At 44.0% G+C, this 16,061-nt stretch overlaps 1 protein-coding gene across 4 annotated transcripts in view; it reads right to left on the bottom strand.

Annotated features, from left to right (window-relative positions):
• Positions 1-15,610, bottom strand: part of SGPL1 (sphingosine-1-phosphate lyase 1) — a 32,427-nt gene extending 16,817 nt beyond the window's left edge. Inside the window, exons 1-7 of one of the 4 annotated variants that reach the window (XM_056351394.1) lie at positions 15,499-15,517; positions 8,552-8,662; positions 7,410-7,532; positions 6,606-6,771; positions 4,607-4,674; positions 2,508-2,655; positions 647-726 (exon numbers count right to left, since the gene is read on the bottom strand). In XM_056351394.1, the coding sequence (XP_056207369.1) occupies positions 647-726; positions 2,508-2,655; positions 4,607-4,674; positions 6,606-6,738 (429 nt within the window). In that variant the 5' untranslated portion in view covers positions 6,739-6,771; positions 7,410-7,532; positions 8,552-8,662; positions 15,499-15,517. Of the gene's footprint in view, positions 1-646; positions 727-2,507; positions 2,656-4,606; positions 4,675-6,605; positions 6,772-7,409; positions 7,547-8,551; positions 8,663-15,498 lie in introns of all 4 variants that reach the window. The other 3 variants (XM_056351395.1, XM_056351396.1, XM_056351393.1) reach the window with 3 other exon arrangements.
• Positions 15,611-16,061: the final 451 nt, after the last annotated feature.

Raw genomic sequence — 16,061 nt, 5'->3', positions numbered from 1 at the left:
CTTCTCAAAGGCAAAAGTTTCTGAGTAGGTAAACAGACCTAACAAAGACAGCACTGAAGGATGCCAGTGCTCCATTGTTGTAAGATTTGGACCGCACAGTAAAGCCAAAAAACATATTACAAACTTCTTTTTTGCTTAAACCAAGAGGAACTTAGTTTTGCTCAGCGAAGCTGTTCCAGTCCAAAGGTTCCACAGCCTCCCATTAACAGGACAGCCAAGGATGCTTTCACTCTAGTCAGCAGCAAAGGCACATCTGTCAGGAGGCCTGCTGAAATCGATCTATGGCAATTTTATGCCTCCTACCATTCCCTGAATTACAAGGTCAGTACCAGTTTCCAGTTCACTTGTAACCAACTCCCTACTTTCTTACTCAAAACATCTCATTTGATTGGATCCTAGACATCTCTACATGGTGTTTTCACAGGGACAGGCACTCGGCCAGCTCTACAGTGCCCAAATGCTTTACTAATAATAGCCCTTCCACCTACATTTACCCTAGGCTCTGTCTTCACAGCCAAGTAGTCTTAGTTTCAGATCTTCCCTATTTAGTTTGAAAGATGCTGGAACAATGTTGAGAGGTTTCTGGTCACCCTGAAGATGCCAAGGATAGCTACAAAGATGCACAGTTAGACTGCTTGCACTTTACCTTCACTAGCAGACAGGTGAGTTTCTCTTCACCACTGTACACAGTCCCAGAGACCTTCCCATCCTGCCAACGTACACCTCCTGAAAGAGAAGGAAAGCATACTGCCTGCAAACACAGCCAATCACAGAAAGCATGTAGAAGTGCAGAAGTGCACAGAGAAGTCCCCTCACCGGTTCTGCAGATGAGGATTCAGCTTTTGAGATTTTACTGATGAGGAACAACTGTGAGTTTTGTGCCACAGAGAGAGCCGTGTGACACTAAGCCTCTGGCATTGCGTATCCCATGAACTTTGCAACAGACAGCACATAAACAACATCTAGCTGCAGCAAGCAGTTATATTAATAATGTAATCCACTTAATCCCCACTCAGTCTCCCCAAACTGTTCTCCAACCAACTGAACTCTAAGGTGACTAAAGTTAGAGCCACTTTCAAAGACTACCCATCACCACCATAAGCCAATAAGAGATAGAAATGCCAAGCTTTTGCTAAAACATACAGTGCCAGGCACCTCAATTAAATTTCACCTAAAAATATGCCGCTGAAGCTTTAAAAACTGAAAGCAGGTGAATGCAACACCATCAGCAGCACATCCCACTGGAAAGTGTTTCAACCCACCATCCAACATGATGGTACTTAACCAAGTAACTTTCTTTCTACCTCCAAACACCCCAACAGCATATTTCCACTTGTTTGGTTATTTGCTCTCCTAACTGCTAGCCTCCTTCATAAAACTCTGTGGCATCAGCTCTACAAGCGTATATACAGTGAACACTGTCACAATCAAACCCCCATTTCCAAGCAACTTTCAAAGGGGAGTGCACATGCATGGGAAGCAGGGGGCCACAGGAAAAGAAAAAAGGAAAGAACAACATGGTGAAGGAAGGAAATAATAATTTTAGGGAAACAGAGACAGAAGCTACATAAGCAATACACAAAAGCAGAAAAGAGGGAATTGTTATATGATACTCAACTGTGAAACTGTGTATTTCACAATTTGGAGTGGATGCACTGTTCTAGCAGAAAATTCAAGGCATTTCTCAAATTTGGGATAGGAGCAGGGCAGTCATATCTTCTCCTCTGGACAGCAGGTCACCCAAATTTGCTCATTAGGAGTAACAGATATGTGAATCAGGGTGGAGATACTTACATGAGTGAGGAGACTCAAACACTGCTTATGTGGACTCAAACCAGAAGAATATGATGACTTACAACATTAAGCCTTCCTTAAACAGCTTTTTCAAGGTGTAAACCATTATGACTTCGATTAAGAGACACAGTCTTGGAGATTCCCTAAAAAACCTGCTTGAAAGCGTGGTGGGGTTTTTTATTACAAGGATTCCCTGGGGCTTCACAGAAAACATTTCTAGCAAAAGCTGAACATCAAGACAACTGCTTAGAAATGTAGTAAAAAACACATTCAAGTAACTTCCTATTTCGCTTCTCCTCAGCTCTCCCATCATCAGACTAGAGCAGGGGTCCTCAAACTTTGTAACCAGGGGGCAGGCAGCCATCTGCGGCTGCTTGGTTTTCCCCCCTAACCCCCGGCGGGGGGGGCGGCGGTGTCTGTAAATACCAGGGGCCAGATTAACGACCAGGCCGTAGTTTGAGGACCCCTGGTCTAGAGTTCTTGGGGAAGGAATAGAATTTCAATGTAAATACTCTACTTGAGTATTAGAAGTCACGAATACTGATCTTGGTCACTTCCAGAAGGAAAACGGACAAAAACTTGCAAGCAATTAACATCAGGGAAGAAATATTTAAGATGAAACCATAAGCAGGAGTCATTAGAACTCATCTAAGAGAGTAATGTTAGGTCTATGAAACAGACCCACCTCTGCTGCAGTAGACTCACATGCATACCTTTTGAGCTGTACTCTTTCATCTTCTCTAGTACTTCAGGCTGACTCATGCCTTGTTCCGGCAGTGCTTTGATATAATCCTTTTCATCTTTCAGGAAGGATAAACTGGAAGTGACATCATTCAAGGCTTCATCAATCTTCTTTTGAATCTAAAAAGAAAGGAAAACCCCATCAACAATGGTGCTGGCCGTATCATAAATAATTGTTGAGCGTACGCAAGACTGAACTCACTAGCTACATCCATACTGTTAAGCAGAATAGATAGGAACTCTTTCAGCTCTATGACCAAAAAGCATAGCAGAGTTCACAGCCACACAGTTCAACTCCTGCCTACCAAACTCTCCCTCCAAAAACAAGCTGCCTGGAATAGTGAACTGGCACACACTCGGCTCTAAACCATGCTCATGCGAACTGTCTGTGGGAACAGTAGCTGGCACAGCCCAGAACTATGCCAAGTTACCAGTGCAGGTGTTCATGGAGTCACACTTGGGCCACTGCTCAGCTACATTTCGTTTAACAGCACAGACATTACCACCGCAACATCCAGAGTATGTTCTTCACTGTGTATCAAGGAGCAGTGGGCGCCCTGAGCTCCTTCCTTAATGCCTGAGAAAACAAAGCTAAAGGCAAAAACACTGCATTTTTATCCACGAAACCTTTTTAAGCCACAGTTTTTAATTTGTAGAAGTCTTCAGATGTGTTCTATTTTGTAACTTGTGTCTCCTTTGCCACCACACATACAGTTTAGACACTCATGAGAATAGAGGGAAACAATAAAGAAATCTCCACTACAGACACAGTTAGGAGATTTCTTTCATCCCCCCCACCCCACATTCAGGAGGCCCAGACTTCTCACAACACATTCCAATGGAGAGACTCTTCTTCCAGGCAACACAGCTGTCGGTGTATCATCAGCTTTAAAGCCTTTTGGACATTGGAATGCCTCAAAGTCAAGGCCTCCTGTAAGCAACTGATAGGTTATCAGGTATCAGCCTACCAAAGAGCAGAAAGAGTACACATATACAGCACACCAGGAGTCCTCTGGCACAGGAGAGCTTATCAGTGCTAGCCCCGAGAAGCTGAGTCTGGACAACATAGGGACTGCATACAAGGTGCCCAGGTGTCCTTTTCTAACAGGCAGACAAAAACCATAAGCAGAAGAGAACAAGTCATTAGTTCACCTGATCAAGGGCTACTCAAGTCAGAAGGTGAAAGCTGTGGCACTTAACACAACATAAAGGGGGTAGGCTAGTCCCTTCCATAGGGCTGGGGGAGAAACTTGAGAACAACTTCCATGTCCACAGCAAAAAGTTCCTCTTTGCCATTCTTACCTGGTAAAATTGCCTATAACAGACTCCCAAATCATTGTGTAAATACGCCAACACACCAAGCAGAAATGAGTGCAATCAAGTGTGACACCATCATTTACTAGGTAAAATAGACCAAGCTGTGCATTTCTTGATCATTAGTCATTAACGTGCTAAAACACGCTGATATTTGTAGTTTCAGAGTTTTTTTTCAGAAGTAAAAAAAAAAACATCTCCCAAACACTAAAGCTTGTGTCATTTTAATGATTACACAAACTTCTGGTATCTTTGTGCTATAATGCTAACTACTGCAAATAGGTATCTGAGCTCCAAACCAATCATGGGCAACCATCTGATAAAAAAATTATCCTTCCATGTTGCATAACAAACACCTGACTGTCTCACACTTGCTCAAGAATAAGACGTTGTTTCAGAAGAACAACCCCAGTTCAATCCTGTCCCCTTCTTCCATAAATAATTTTATTTTCTTAAAATCTAAGACTGAAGAAGTGTTACTAGAAAATTCCGTAGCCACTCTTACTGGTTCCTAGTTTGGAAAAAAAAAGCTGGCATCCACATTTTATGAGAGTGATACAATTTCTAACTAGTCTTTTTGTCATAGTATCTTTCATTAAACCAGGTGGCAGTAGACCTTCCAGATCTATATCCCTGCATCATTATGATTGCAGTAACATGACAACAAAGATACACAGGACTGTAAGTTTTCTGAACAGCAAGGTGGGCTGAAACAGAGACCTGGAATAATATTAAGAAAAGTTGTTGAAATACTTACCATAGCCCCAACAAATGGCATTTTTCTCAGTAGTTTAAAGAACTGTTTTTTAGTTCGGGATGTTAAACCTGAAAGACAAAAGTCAGAAATTAACCTAAGATGACTCAAGAAACAAAAAAAATGGGCTTGGAGCACAATACTTCTGACACAGCCCACGACACAGGCTCAGTATTTCTGATCCAAGCTAAAATAACACAGTGACCAAGGAGACATGGTGAGACTGATGGAAGTGGACCATGCTACAGAAACATCTGACTTGTGAACAGTACACACCCAAAGGAATAAAAAATCTGACTTGCTTCCTTACTTATAAGGGAACTCACACCTACACGTGGAATTTTACAGGAAACAGAGGTATTTTAGGATTCGCTAAAGGTAAGGTCTCGAGCAAAAATGGAAAATATTGTTTGAAATTATGTTCTGCCTCTTCAAACCAGAACAGTACTGTACCATGAAAACACTCAGGAACATGAAACAGGCTCCCAGACCAAAGAAGGAAATAGCAGTTTAGCCATAACGTGACAAGGATTCTCCCAGTGTCTGGCCGTCTGATAAAGAAAACACATGATGCCAACGGGAGGCAACTCAGGGGGAAGGCGTCAGACAGAGGGAGGAGCAGAAATTCCACCGCAGCCCAAATACTGAAATGACAGAAGCCACTGATGACAAATACCCAAAAACTCCTGGAGCAGCTCTAAAGGCAGGAAGGAAAGCAGGATGACACAGATGCTTTATAGCCACCAAAAATGCCTTTTGACTCCTACAGGCATTCCAACTGAGCACCAGAAGTTACAGGACACAAACCAAGAAACAAACTTTAACAATTGACCACTTTGGGACATGGCAATTTTATCTACATTCCCCCCCTCCCCCATATACATATTTCACTTCATATATTTTGAAAAGCTACATAAATAAGACCAGTAATTAGTTTTGCACATACTGTAGGAAATACTCATTAACACTCTGACAATAACATTTCCATTGCACATTTTAGTGTGCAGTTTTTTTAGTAACTTCCACAGTGAGAGAAGACTGCAAACTCCTGAAAAATTCAATCTAGTGAGATCTTTTAACAGCTAGTCAATACTTTAAAAAAAAAAAATACTGTACAACAGCACAAATACTAGCCAAGAAGGTAAGATAACCCTGTACTGAGCGAAAGCTTCATACCATTTTGTTCCTTCCATAGACCTCCCCACTATTCAGCTACTCTCATCTTAAAAAGAAAAAGGCTGGTTGAAGTTCAGAGAGGCACAGAAGTAAACATCAAGTTAAAAACTTGGTTATTTTTAACAAATTGCCACAGGAGTGTAACCCTAAAGCCTACAGGAACTGAAAAGCACCATGTTCTGCTCTGAGGGCAAGGTATTATCTCTGACCATCACAAAGCAAACTGCGTGTTCATCTAAAGAGATGACACTGAAGAGCTGTCAGAATATCAGAAACTACTCAAAACAGGAAGATGCTCCTAAAAAAAAAGAAAAAAATCCACACACCACCACCACATGCAATTATCTTGGACATCCTGAGGATGAAACATGCCTCCCAACACCAAATCAAAACCACATCTCCTCCCCCAGCAGGAAAGGAAACAATCAAGAGCAAGAATTATCCAGATACTTTGCACCAGTGGTTAAGTTCACAAGAATCCAGCTCTCTGATACATTTCCCCAGGTTTTGAGCAAGAAGAAAGTGTTGTGACAAGTAAATGCTGTAGCCAAAAGCAAAAGGGAAACAAGAGGAAAGGAAGGAGATGCAGGCATATTCCAGGCTGGCTACCGCACCCTCTGAAGAAACGGGGTGAATGTTTCATTGATCAGACAGGCCTTGACCTTAATTTGGAAGAGGGTTTCGTTCATACTAGTTGACAGCAGAAATTCTGTTTTAGGAAGTGTTTGGCTTTCTTTTATCCTCTTTCCTTCCTCAATTTAGGAACAACTCTGCCCCCTCTCCCTTCCCCCCAGACGTAAGAAAATCCCCTCTTTCAAATACTTACTTTCAGGCTGGAAGAGGAAGCCATGCAGCCATACACTTAAAAGTGTTGAAGAAAACGTCAACCCAACCAGTTGCCAGGGTTCAAGTCCATCACACTGGGCATTCACAAAGCTCGTTGCTTTCTCCCAATACATCTGGAGGATTTCCTTGTAGGGAATAATGGCATCCTGCACAAAGGAAAGTAAGAAGGATATTGAGAAAAGTTCAAATGCACACAAATAGGGCATCAGAAAGTGCATGAGTCTATTGCATATTAAAATGGTGCTTTTCAGTATGCAGACCCCATGCTTTCCTTAATTCCTGTAAGCAGAACAGGTAGGAGATAGTTGTCATTCTCTTTCTGTCAAGGGCCACTGTTAAAAATACACATCTTGAGAGACTTCAAATATTCAGAGAAAAGTGCCAAGGCCAGATGACTAAGATATGCAAGATATTCAAGACTCACAACAAGATCTTACTACAGTCCAAGAGAAGCAACTGTGTTAACATTTTTTTTCCAAGGAATTATCAGGATTCCTTGGAAAGGATTCAGTAAGTGAAGACTGAACTACTACAATACATCCACCAGAAAGAAGCCACTCTTCATCAGGTACCATCAAAGCACATCTATTAAGTACCTAGGGCTGGATTTTTAAAGAAGATGCAAGCACTCAGCAATTCCTTAACATATAATTAGTACGTTCCATACAAAGGGAGGACGAAAGAGACAAACACTGTTGCTGCCAATATAAAAAACAGAAAACTCTGATGCAATAACAATTACAACGTCAAACTACCAATTATTGTTGGGACAGAGCCCAAGTACCTTAATCAATAGCTTCAAAGCACGCTCTCTTCAAGAGTCTCAGAAGAACAGGGTAGGGAAACCCGGACATGCACAAGGGAAAAAGGCCACTTCCCCCAAAACAGAGGTCTTCGTTACAATTCCCTGGAAAAAGGTTTCTAGAGAGAAGAACAATCCAGGTAATCACACCTTGTTTAGAGCTATGATCAAAGATGAGTATTTGGGAGGGGGTCATTGCATGTTACAGACAAAAACTTGTGCATTTTTACTTTATTTTTTTTAAAGCTTTTTCAGCTGCCCCCAGAGAGCTCTTCAAATCCTTCTGGCCTTTTAACCTACCATCAAGCTTAGTTCTGACCAGTTTTGCTGGGGAATTTTCTGGAGGGATCTCCAGCTCTATGAAGTTTCACTTTCCAAACACCACTGAAAATACATGGGACCTTTCAAAAGATTTGTTACTAAATCTTGAAAGGAATACATCCTTGATACCTATGCTGCCATACTCTTAGTGGGGTTAGAGCAACTTGCAAAGACAGCTATAAATAAACTGCTAAAACTTTCCTTCTCATGACCCTTTACAGATCCCACTTTCAGGTCACGTCAGCAACAGAAGCAGTATTTAATTTTTTTTAAGGTCACCTTTAGGGGTAACGTGTCATTCCAATACAACTGGACAGGCTACAAAAAAGCCTGAAAAATCCACATTCTTCCAAATAATCAACAGAGGAAGGCAGGATTTCCTTACCGAAAAAACAACACTAATGAATGCTCACTACTTTGGAAAAGCAGTAAAATGCACATCGTAAGAGAGTTTAAAAATATTTAAGCAACCCAAACATAAAGCTAAAAAATTCCAGCAAAACAACAGTGTCAATCCATTGCAGAGGACTAGTATCACCCCTGCTGAGCACAGGCTGAAGGGGCACAGACTAAACTGGGCAAAACCAGGTCTCCTCATAAGGAGCAGTACCCAGCTGTAAGAAGTCAAACTAGCACCCATCTGCCTAGCAAAAGGCAATTTAAAAACACACCAACTACTTCACCCTTGAAAACAAGGCAGCCACATAAACCGCTGCAGTTAGGCAATGTCCTAGCTAATACCCAGTCCTCCAATCCAGTCACCACAAAGCTGATTCAACCCTAGAATTTAAGGGAAGACCTACCTTTTTCAATTAACCAGAGGTGGTACTTAAGTTTCATCAAGTTTGCACAATCTTCTCTGAAAAACCCTGGGAAGGAGTGTCTAACCAACAATGATGACTTTGGTTCACTGCCTAGAACAAATGACAGGATATCACTCAATTTTGAACTGCACTTAAGGGATGGAAACAGAGTCACTAATGTGGTGTCTCATTAGCTGTTTTCAGCTGATGGCAAGAAAATGCTGCAGCATCGAATATAAAGCGGGCTGTGCTTCTTTCTCCTGAAGATGGACAATACTGTAAAGCTATAAGCTCAACATCGAAACAGAACATGATCTTCTAGACATAAGTCACTTAAGTCAACGGCCAAGTTAAAATAAAATAAATAAATCTGCCAAGAGATTGATCTCATTCTTGGAGAAAGCTCTGGACAGAAGACCCTAGTCAACTGCACATTTAGTTGTCAAATCACAGCCTCCTCACTGAAACCACTGTGTTCTGCAGCACATCAGCTCTCCACTGGGACGGGAGGAAAAATATGTCAGCTTTTCTAGACTCAACCAATACCAGTGGCAAGTCTTGCAACCTATCACAAGATAAGAAAGCCCACCGGAAAGGCCCACCTGTCTACTCTTTTCCAAGAGCCCATCAAAGCAGTGCTCTGGTCCACAGACTGTCAGAGTCAGGCTGCTCAACTCTGAACTGCCGTGATCCCAAGCAAAGCGCAGATGGGACTTCTGAAATGCATGACACCACAGTAACCCCAGCATGCTGCCGCACAGAAGTATCTTCTCAGCCACATTACAAGCAAAAAAGGCTCAGGTGCATAACGAAGACATCACGGATGAATGAGCACATCCACCTTTCTGCTGTACTTGTGGTAAGGTAACAAGGCACTGTGCCTCCGCTCACTTTTCTATTCCTGAGATGCAAGACAAAATATTTTACCTTAAGTCCAAGCTAGAGGTATGCACACCAGCATACATGGTAACTCAATGGTATGTCCAAGTTTTGAATAAATAAGAGAAGATTTTCATTATCTTAACTCTAAGCCACTGAAGAATTTCTTTCCCTTTCTTGCTTCAACAATCTGACATCACTCCACAAAGAATACAGTTCAACAGGATGAAGTTTTCTGTTTCTCATTTTCTCCTTCTTACTTACTTTCATACTTACAAGAGGTTGGAGGATGAGACTGATTAATTTAGGAGGATACCAAAAAGATTTAAAAAAAACAGTGAAAATTGGCATGGAAGAGGAATTAGCAATGAAACAACTGCTCAGCTCCCTAGCTAACTACGCATTCAGTGTTTTTGAAGTGCCTCTTTGCCCCAAAGCATCCAGCAAGATACGAGGGACCTCTACCTTCTGAATTACTGACTTAATCCTACAGAAACTAGAGGGCATTTAGAAAGTTGCATTTGAATGTACTCTAGTTTTATTACCCAACAACATGTGATTGCAGCCTCACTGCTGCAGCCCTACACTGCTTCCTTATTTCACAGGGAGAGGAGAAGGGGTAATAAATATCCCATGTTCAGCCAAGCCATGTGAATCTCTTCCCCTGCTGCCCTGGAGAAGCTGCTCCTAACAGAGTAAAAAACAGGTGGGGGTGGGTTTTTTTCTAATCAACTTCAGCCAAAAGAAATGCACATCACATGCAGTAAGAAGAGATGCACTTCCAGCTTTGCAGGATTATAGCATTCATTCACTCCTGCTATTACTGCTTCCCCAGCTGGGCTAAAGACAACAAGCTGACCTGATTTTAAGCCTTATCTACAGGACAGAATTTCATGCAAGACAATAACCTGCTTATTTGTGAAGGCATCAAAAAAATAAAGGTTTCCTTTCCCATTACAGGAGAGTAGATAAGCTGGTTTTATTTCCTTAAGAGAACCTTCTACGCACAAAAGCTTCACAAGACATAGGATTATTTTAGAAGGAGTTTAAAAGCCCGACTTATGAGTGCACTAAAAAGCATGAGGGAAAAATATCTCCACTGGAGGATTTGGTTTTAATTCTCAGAGCATTAAGACAGACCCAGGTATCAGACAAAATACTAATTGCTATCATTAGGACTTGCAGTGTTCATTTGTACTGATATTAATGCACCCAGCAACCCAAGCAGTTTACATATTGAATTTTTAGCTCCACAGATTAGGAATACATCCTTAGTACTTTATTTCCAAAAGCCATTAGCTAGCCGAGCTCCTTCCAGGGATAGCACTTAAGCCACTACAAAAGAGGACAAATTAACTGCAGTAATGCTCTCCTGTCCCAGATGATAGAAAAGAGGGGGGAAAAATGTCAGAACTAAAGAGAGCACATTTTGCAGTTTTGCCAGAACAGTATTTCCTCGGCTGTGAGTTTTAGGACTCAAAATAAGCCTTAAAAAAATAAAAATAAAAAGAGACAGAGAAACAGGCAGTAAACTGAAGGACCTCACACTATTGTTATAAGTGCCTCCCGTTTCTGACACTGTAAAGTGGAAGCACCGTTAAAAGTTTACCTGTGGAAAAAGTAGAAAAAATGTTTTATCAGCAGAATTTTTCTCCCCCCAGGAGAGTATTCAAAGTGGGCCACAGAATAAAAGTAGCTTTTAAAGGCAAGTTTATTTTAAGCAATAACATGAGTCTTAAGCTCACTGTGTGAGTAGGAGCTGCTAAGACCAAACCACATCCTCAGCTTTCACCTGAGGCCACACATTTTCCCAAACCAGGGACCCTGTGACACCTTGCCATGCCCAAACCTTAACATCTGCGTTTGCCATTTGTCTTCCTCACTTAACAGAGCCAGTGAATGAGGCAGTGTCATGCAACTTGGCACGCAGAAAATCAAGGCAGAAAGAGATCACTCACAGCAACTGCATGAGCTAGGTCAACTCTGATTACGGCAACATGAAGAATACAGGTATTACCGCTGTAATTAAGGCCTGTGCCCTATGTAACAAGTTTTTCCCAGGAGAATGCTTCCTGATTAAAAATAAACCACACAAAACCAGCAACGACACAGCAGCTTCATTTATTTATTCAGCTCCTAAGAAGGAGGAAGACTTCAATTAGCCATGCCTTAGCTAACACTTTGTTGCCTGTACATGCTCTGGCCACAAAAGGCATGTCTACACAGCATAACTGGCCTAGGTGCAGGTAAGTACTGGACTTGCAAGCTGCCAGCCAGCCAGCTTCTTACTGGAGAGCCAGGGAATGGGACTGAGCAATGTCACTTCAGCCTCGAAGGGTACCAGTTGCTGCATGTGCCTGCAGTGTTTTGATTTGCACTTCAGTAGTGAAATCTGCTCCTCTGTGCATCCCTCCCTGCCAGCCCCAGTGTGACAAATATCTTTACATAAGCACCGGGCAGAAAGTATTTGTTAGTCACCTCCTAATTATAGCTCAGGGTTTGGCCTGCATGCTGCCCCCTCACCAAAGGATGTGGGCACAGAGCGATGCCATACACAGGATCTTTCAGAAATCAAGTCAGGAACCTTTAGATGTATGGGCTGAACTACATGAAAGAAAAAAAAATCCAGGTCATGCTCATCTTACCACAGCTTCCTGGCACCACCAGTTTCTTCTGCATTCATTTATTTCCACCATTGCCATAATGAAACTTTTTCTTTTGTTTGTTTTCAGAGCAATGGCAATTTTTTTTGGCCATATACAGTGGTTGCTAAATTAATGTATACATACTATCCCACCAGCCCTGAGAGTTCAAGGGGAGTGGCTAGACAATGGCTAATTATAGCTTCAGCACAAAAACAAACAAGGGAGCAACTCACAGTAACAGCAACAGCATCCCAGATTCCACTGAGAGAAGGTAGGTAAAACTACCAAAACAAGATGGAGAAAGGCCGATTTGAGGCTCAAAAAATGTGCAGTTTTACAACAGCCTGAATGAAACCAAATCAGGCACGACTGCAGATTTCATTTAACCCAAAACGTGCACAAGATATTTCTACCTATTGTTCACTTTGCTCACTACAACAAACCAATTTATAAAGCAAAATTTCTGGAAACATCTAGGCATGCTCCAGGTAGCACAGATCTCAAATCTCAGAGACAGGGTTCAGTCAACAGATGTCCTACATGAACCTGTTACGGAACTTTATGGGTCACCGGCTCCAAGAAGGTCCAGTTTTCGCAAGGAATCACCCTCTCTCAGCATCCACAATAATTAGGATTAAAAAAAGTGCTCAGTTCCCTGTGTACTGGGACTCATCTGGACACATTTGTTCATTCTTCCACTCAGAATCCTCACAGATGCAAATCACACAGTCCTTTCTGCATGCCTTCTGGGGAACAAAACGGGTATTTATTTGAAACATTTTGCTAGTAGCTCAGTGCCATGCAGAGGTACGTGCAGCATTAGGAGATAAAGTCTTGGTGCGAGCTGTCTGAAAGCAGACTATAGCATAGCAATTATTCTGGGAATGGGCATCCACGAACAAAGGCAGCATCAAGACCTGGCACAGCTTTCTAGCAGAGTTATGCAAGCCTCTTGACAAAGCCCCTAGTATCAGCACAAACTGAATGCCACTATTATACATTAATGACTCTGTTCTTGGGCAACTTTGACCACAGTGCAGCATCCTCGAAGACTATCTTATCAACACCAACGCACAAAACCCTTTGGCCCTTCTGATACCTAGTCACATGTGCTTCCCCATACGTGGCACAGATGGATCTTGATAAGCTTTGAGTGTCAAAGGAAACAGAAACACACAGAACATAAGGGCTTTCAAGTGACTTTTACCTGGAAATTTCTGAGACACACAAATCTTTCCTAAAAAGGAATAAGGAAAATGGTATCACAATCACTACAGCCCACTGCAAAGACACCAACGCACCTGCTACTACAACATCAATTGACAAAATCCAAATCTCAGTTATACATCCCACTCTAAGGACAGTACCAAAACGTACTTCAAAGCCCCTATGGCTCCACTAACCAGTAAAGGGCCATTTAGCCAGTACACAGAGATTTCAGTACTAAGTACTCCAGAAAAAAAGGCCTGCTGATTCTTGAAAGGGAATGTCTTCAACCACCTGGGACACAGAAAACAAAAGCCATAGTTCTGGTCAAAATGCATCACTCCATTTCCAAAAACTAGAGAGCATCAACGGATCAGGCCTTCTGAAACAACCCTCATTGCATGCTGGGGTCTGTGGTGGGGTGCACAAGATCGGATTGAAACTATGCCTTTTTATTGCCAGAACAGAGTGTTTGGCAGAAAAGATAAGCAACACCTCAAAATCCATACTTACAGAAAATAGGCTATACTGAATCCCTTTTGCCAAGAGAGTCACAGCAAGGTTTTGTTTGCTGCCACACCAGTCAAACCACATGCACACAATAAATGCTGTGATTAGTTTTATCCTAACACCACCAAACCACAGATATATGCACTGAAGAAATCAAAGGCAATGAGCCAGATGTCATCTCAGCAGACCTTCCCCTGCTCAGGTCAGCAATACATCTGTGACTTTAAAGGGTAGTGAGATGGTGGAAACCTCTTAGTATGCTAGAAGCACACAGTACATGAGAGAATCAGGGTGGTTTTTTTTCATTTAGGTAGGAAAGTTTCTAGTCCCTCACAATCCCTTTGACTAAGGTCGTGGGAAGGATCGCAGAGTAAAACCACAGTTTAGGAAAAATGCTATGTATCAGTGTTCCTCCAGAAAAAGCTTCAGCCCCTGAGTATACAGCCAGCTTCATTAGCTTTCCAGAACCTGAAACCCTGTGCAGTAGCTACTCTTTAGTCTAACAAACAAAGCAGCACACCTGTGCAGGTCTTCCAGACGCAGTAAGTAGAATAGCAGTTTTCTCCACAAAGCCTTGGCACAGAGAGACTAAGGTGAGAACAGCCTGACCACACAGCATGCTCCCAGCAACCCCAGGCCAGTCTAGACCACACCGTGCAGAAGGTGCACGGTATTTACTCAGTTCCAAAAGAGCTAGCTTTTGGCAACTTGAAAGCAACTAAAACACAAGCCGTACAAGCTCTCGATGCTGTCCCAGGCTACACATGCCAACAGATGCAAGGCATGTGACGAGCTCTGCCTTTGTCCCCCATGTTGAGGTGGTGACACACTAGTTGGGCACAGCTCCACACCACAGTGGGAAGAGGAAGCAGCACTTGAGTGTTTGGGCATGGACAGCCGCTCCCCATGACCAAGTGGGAAAAGACAGTTGGCCAGAGATGATGCTATTTCGTCTACCACCCAGTAGCAGCCACAATTTCAAGGTACCTTTCGGCAGGGGGGAAAACTAGCACTCTTTCCAGGTTTAAGGACTCAGAAAAATGCATGCCATACCACTGTGTGCCAAAGCCAGCTATATTTCAAGCAACGCCGGTTGCAACTGAAGAGTTTGTTTCTCTGCTCCTTCTAGCCCAAATTTAAAAATCATAAATAAGTAAACCAAGTGTTCATTAGCCATCTACCTTTTATCAGAACTCAGGCACCTTCACCAAAATCCAGACCAAGCAGGGGAAAAAAAAAACAACCCACCCCACCCCGCTGAAATAAACCCATAGAGCCTGCCGAAAACACCATTTCTAACCCTCCCTGCCCTGAAACGAGACACCTGTGGGGGACAAGGAAAGCACTGCATGGCTTGCAGGCCTGCAAGTGACGCACACACATACACAACCCCCCTCACAATTTAGGGGTAACGCACGGGCCTCGCCCGGCCGCCGGGGGGGGGGGGGGGGGGAGGGGGCGGGGGGGGGAGGGCCGGCGGACCCCTCCCGCCGGAGCCCCCCCCCCGGACACCCCCCCCGGCGGCCGGGCTAGGCCAGGTTGCCCCTGAGAGGCGACCGAGAGCCCCCGGCCCACACCCGCCCTCCGCCGGACAAGGCCCCGGCCTCACCGCCTCAGAGCCGGGCCAGCACAGGCCGCGCCGGGGGACACCCCTATCCTTCGCCCCACCGTGCGCCGGCCGGCTGAGGGACCCACCACCCCGCTCACCATCGCTGCTGCTGCTGCTGCCGCCGCCACCACCACCTCCTCCTCCTCAGCCTCGCAGGGTCCCGGCGCGGCCCCGCTCTTCCCCGCCCCGACACCGAGATTGCCCGGCGCCTCCCCGCCGCGCCCTCACGGCAGCGCCGCCTGCTGGGCGGCTTCCCGCCACTGCCGCCCGCCCTTGCGCGCCGCTCCGCGCTTTGGGCGGGAACGCAAGGGCGAGCGGCGGGCGGCAGTGGCGGGGAAAACGCTCCCTCCGCGTTTAAGGGCTGCAAAATCGGCGCTGCAGCACCCGCGGAACGCTGCCTTTTGGTTAAAAGCCTCCCAAAAAAAAGAGGGGGTTTATAAACCACCCTCGCCCCCTGCTTGGTGTTGGCACCCCAGGTCTGAGGAGCTGCTTCCACACGCCACGGTGACCGGGGAAACTTCCACGGAGAGAGGAGCACCTGACAACGGCAGCTGGGAAGATTTAGGAGCAAGCAGCTCCCTGAGCTCAGAGTCCTAATTAGCAAAGCAGGAGGAGGCCCCTTGGGTTCAGGAGGTCTGCATTAACAGAGTCATCTTTGTGC

Source organism: Falco biarmicus, chromosome 9, assembly GCF_023638135.1.
Source record: "Falco biarmicus isolate bFalBia1 chromosome 9, bFalBia1.pri, whole genome shotgun sequence".
NCBI classification, from domain to species: Eukaryota; Metazoa; Chordata; class Aves; order Falconiformes; family Falconidae; genus Falco; species Falco biarmicus.
The sequence above is the reverse complement of the archived record's forward strand: the minus strand, read 5'-3'. Positions and strand labels throughout refer to the sequence as shown.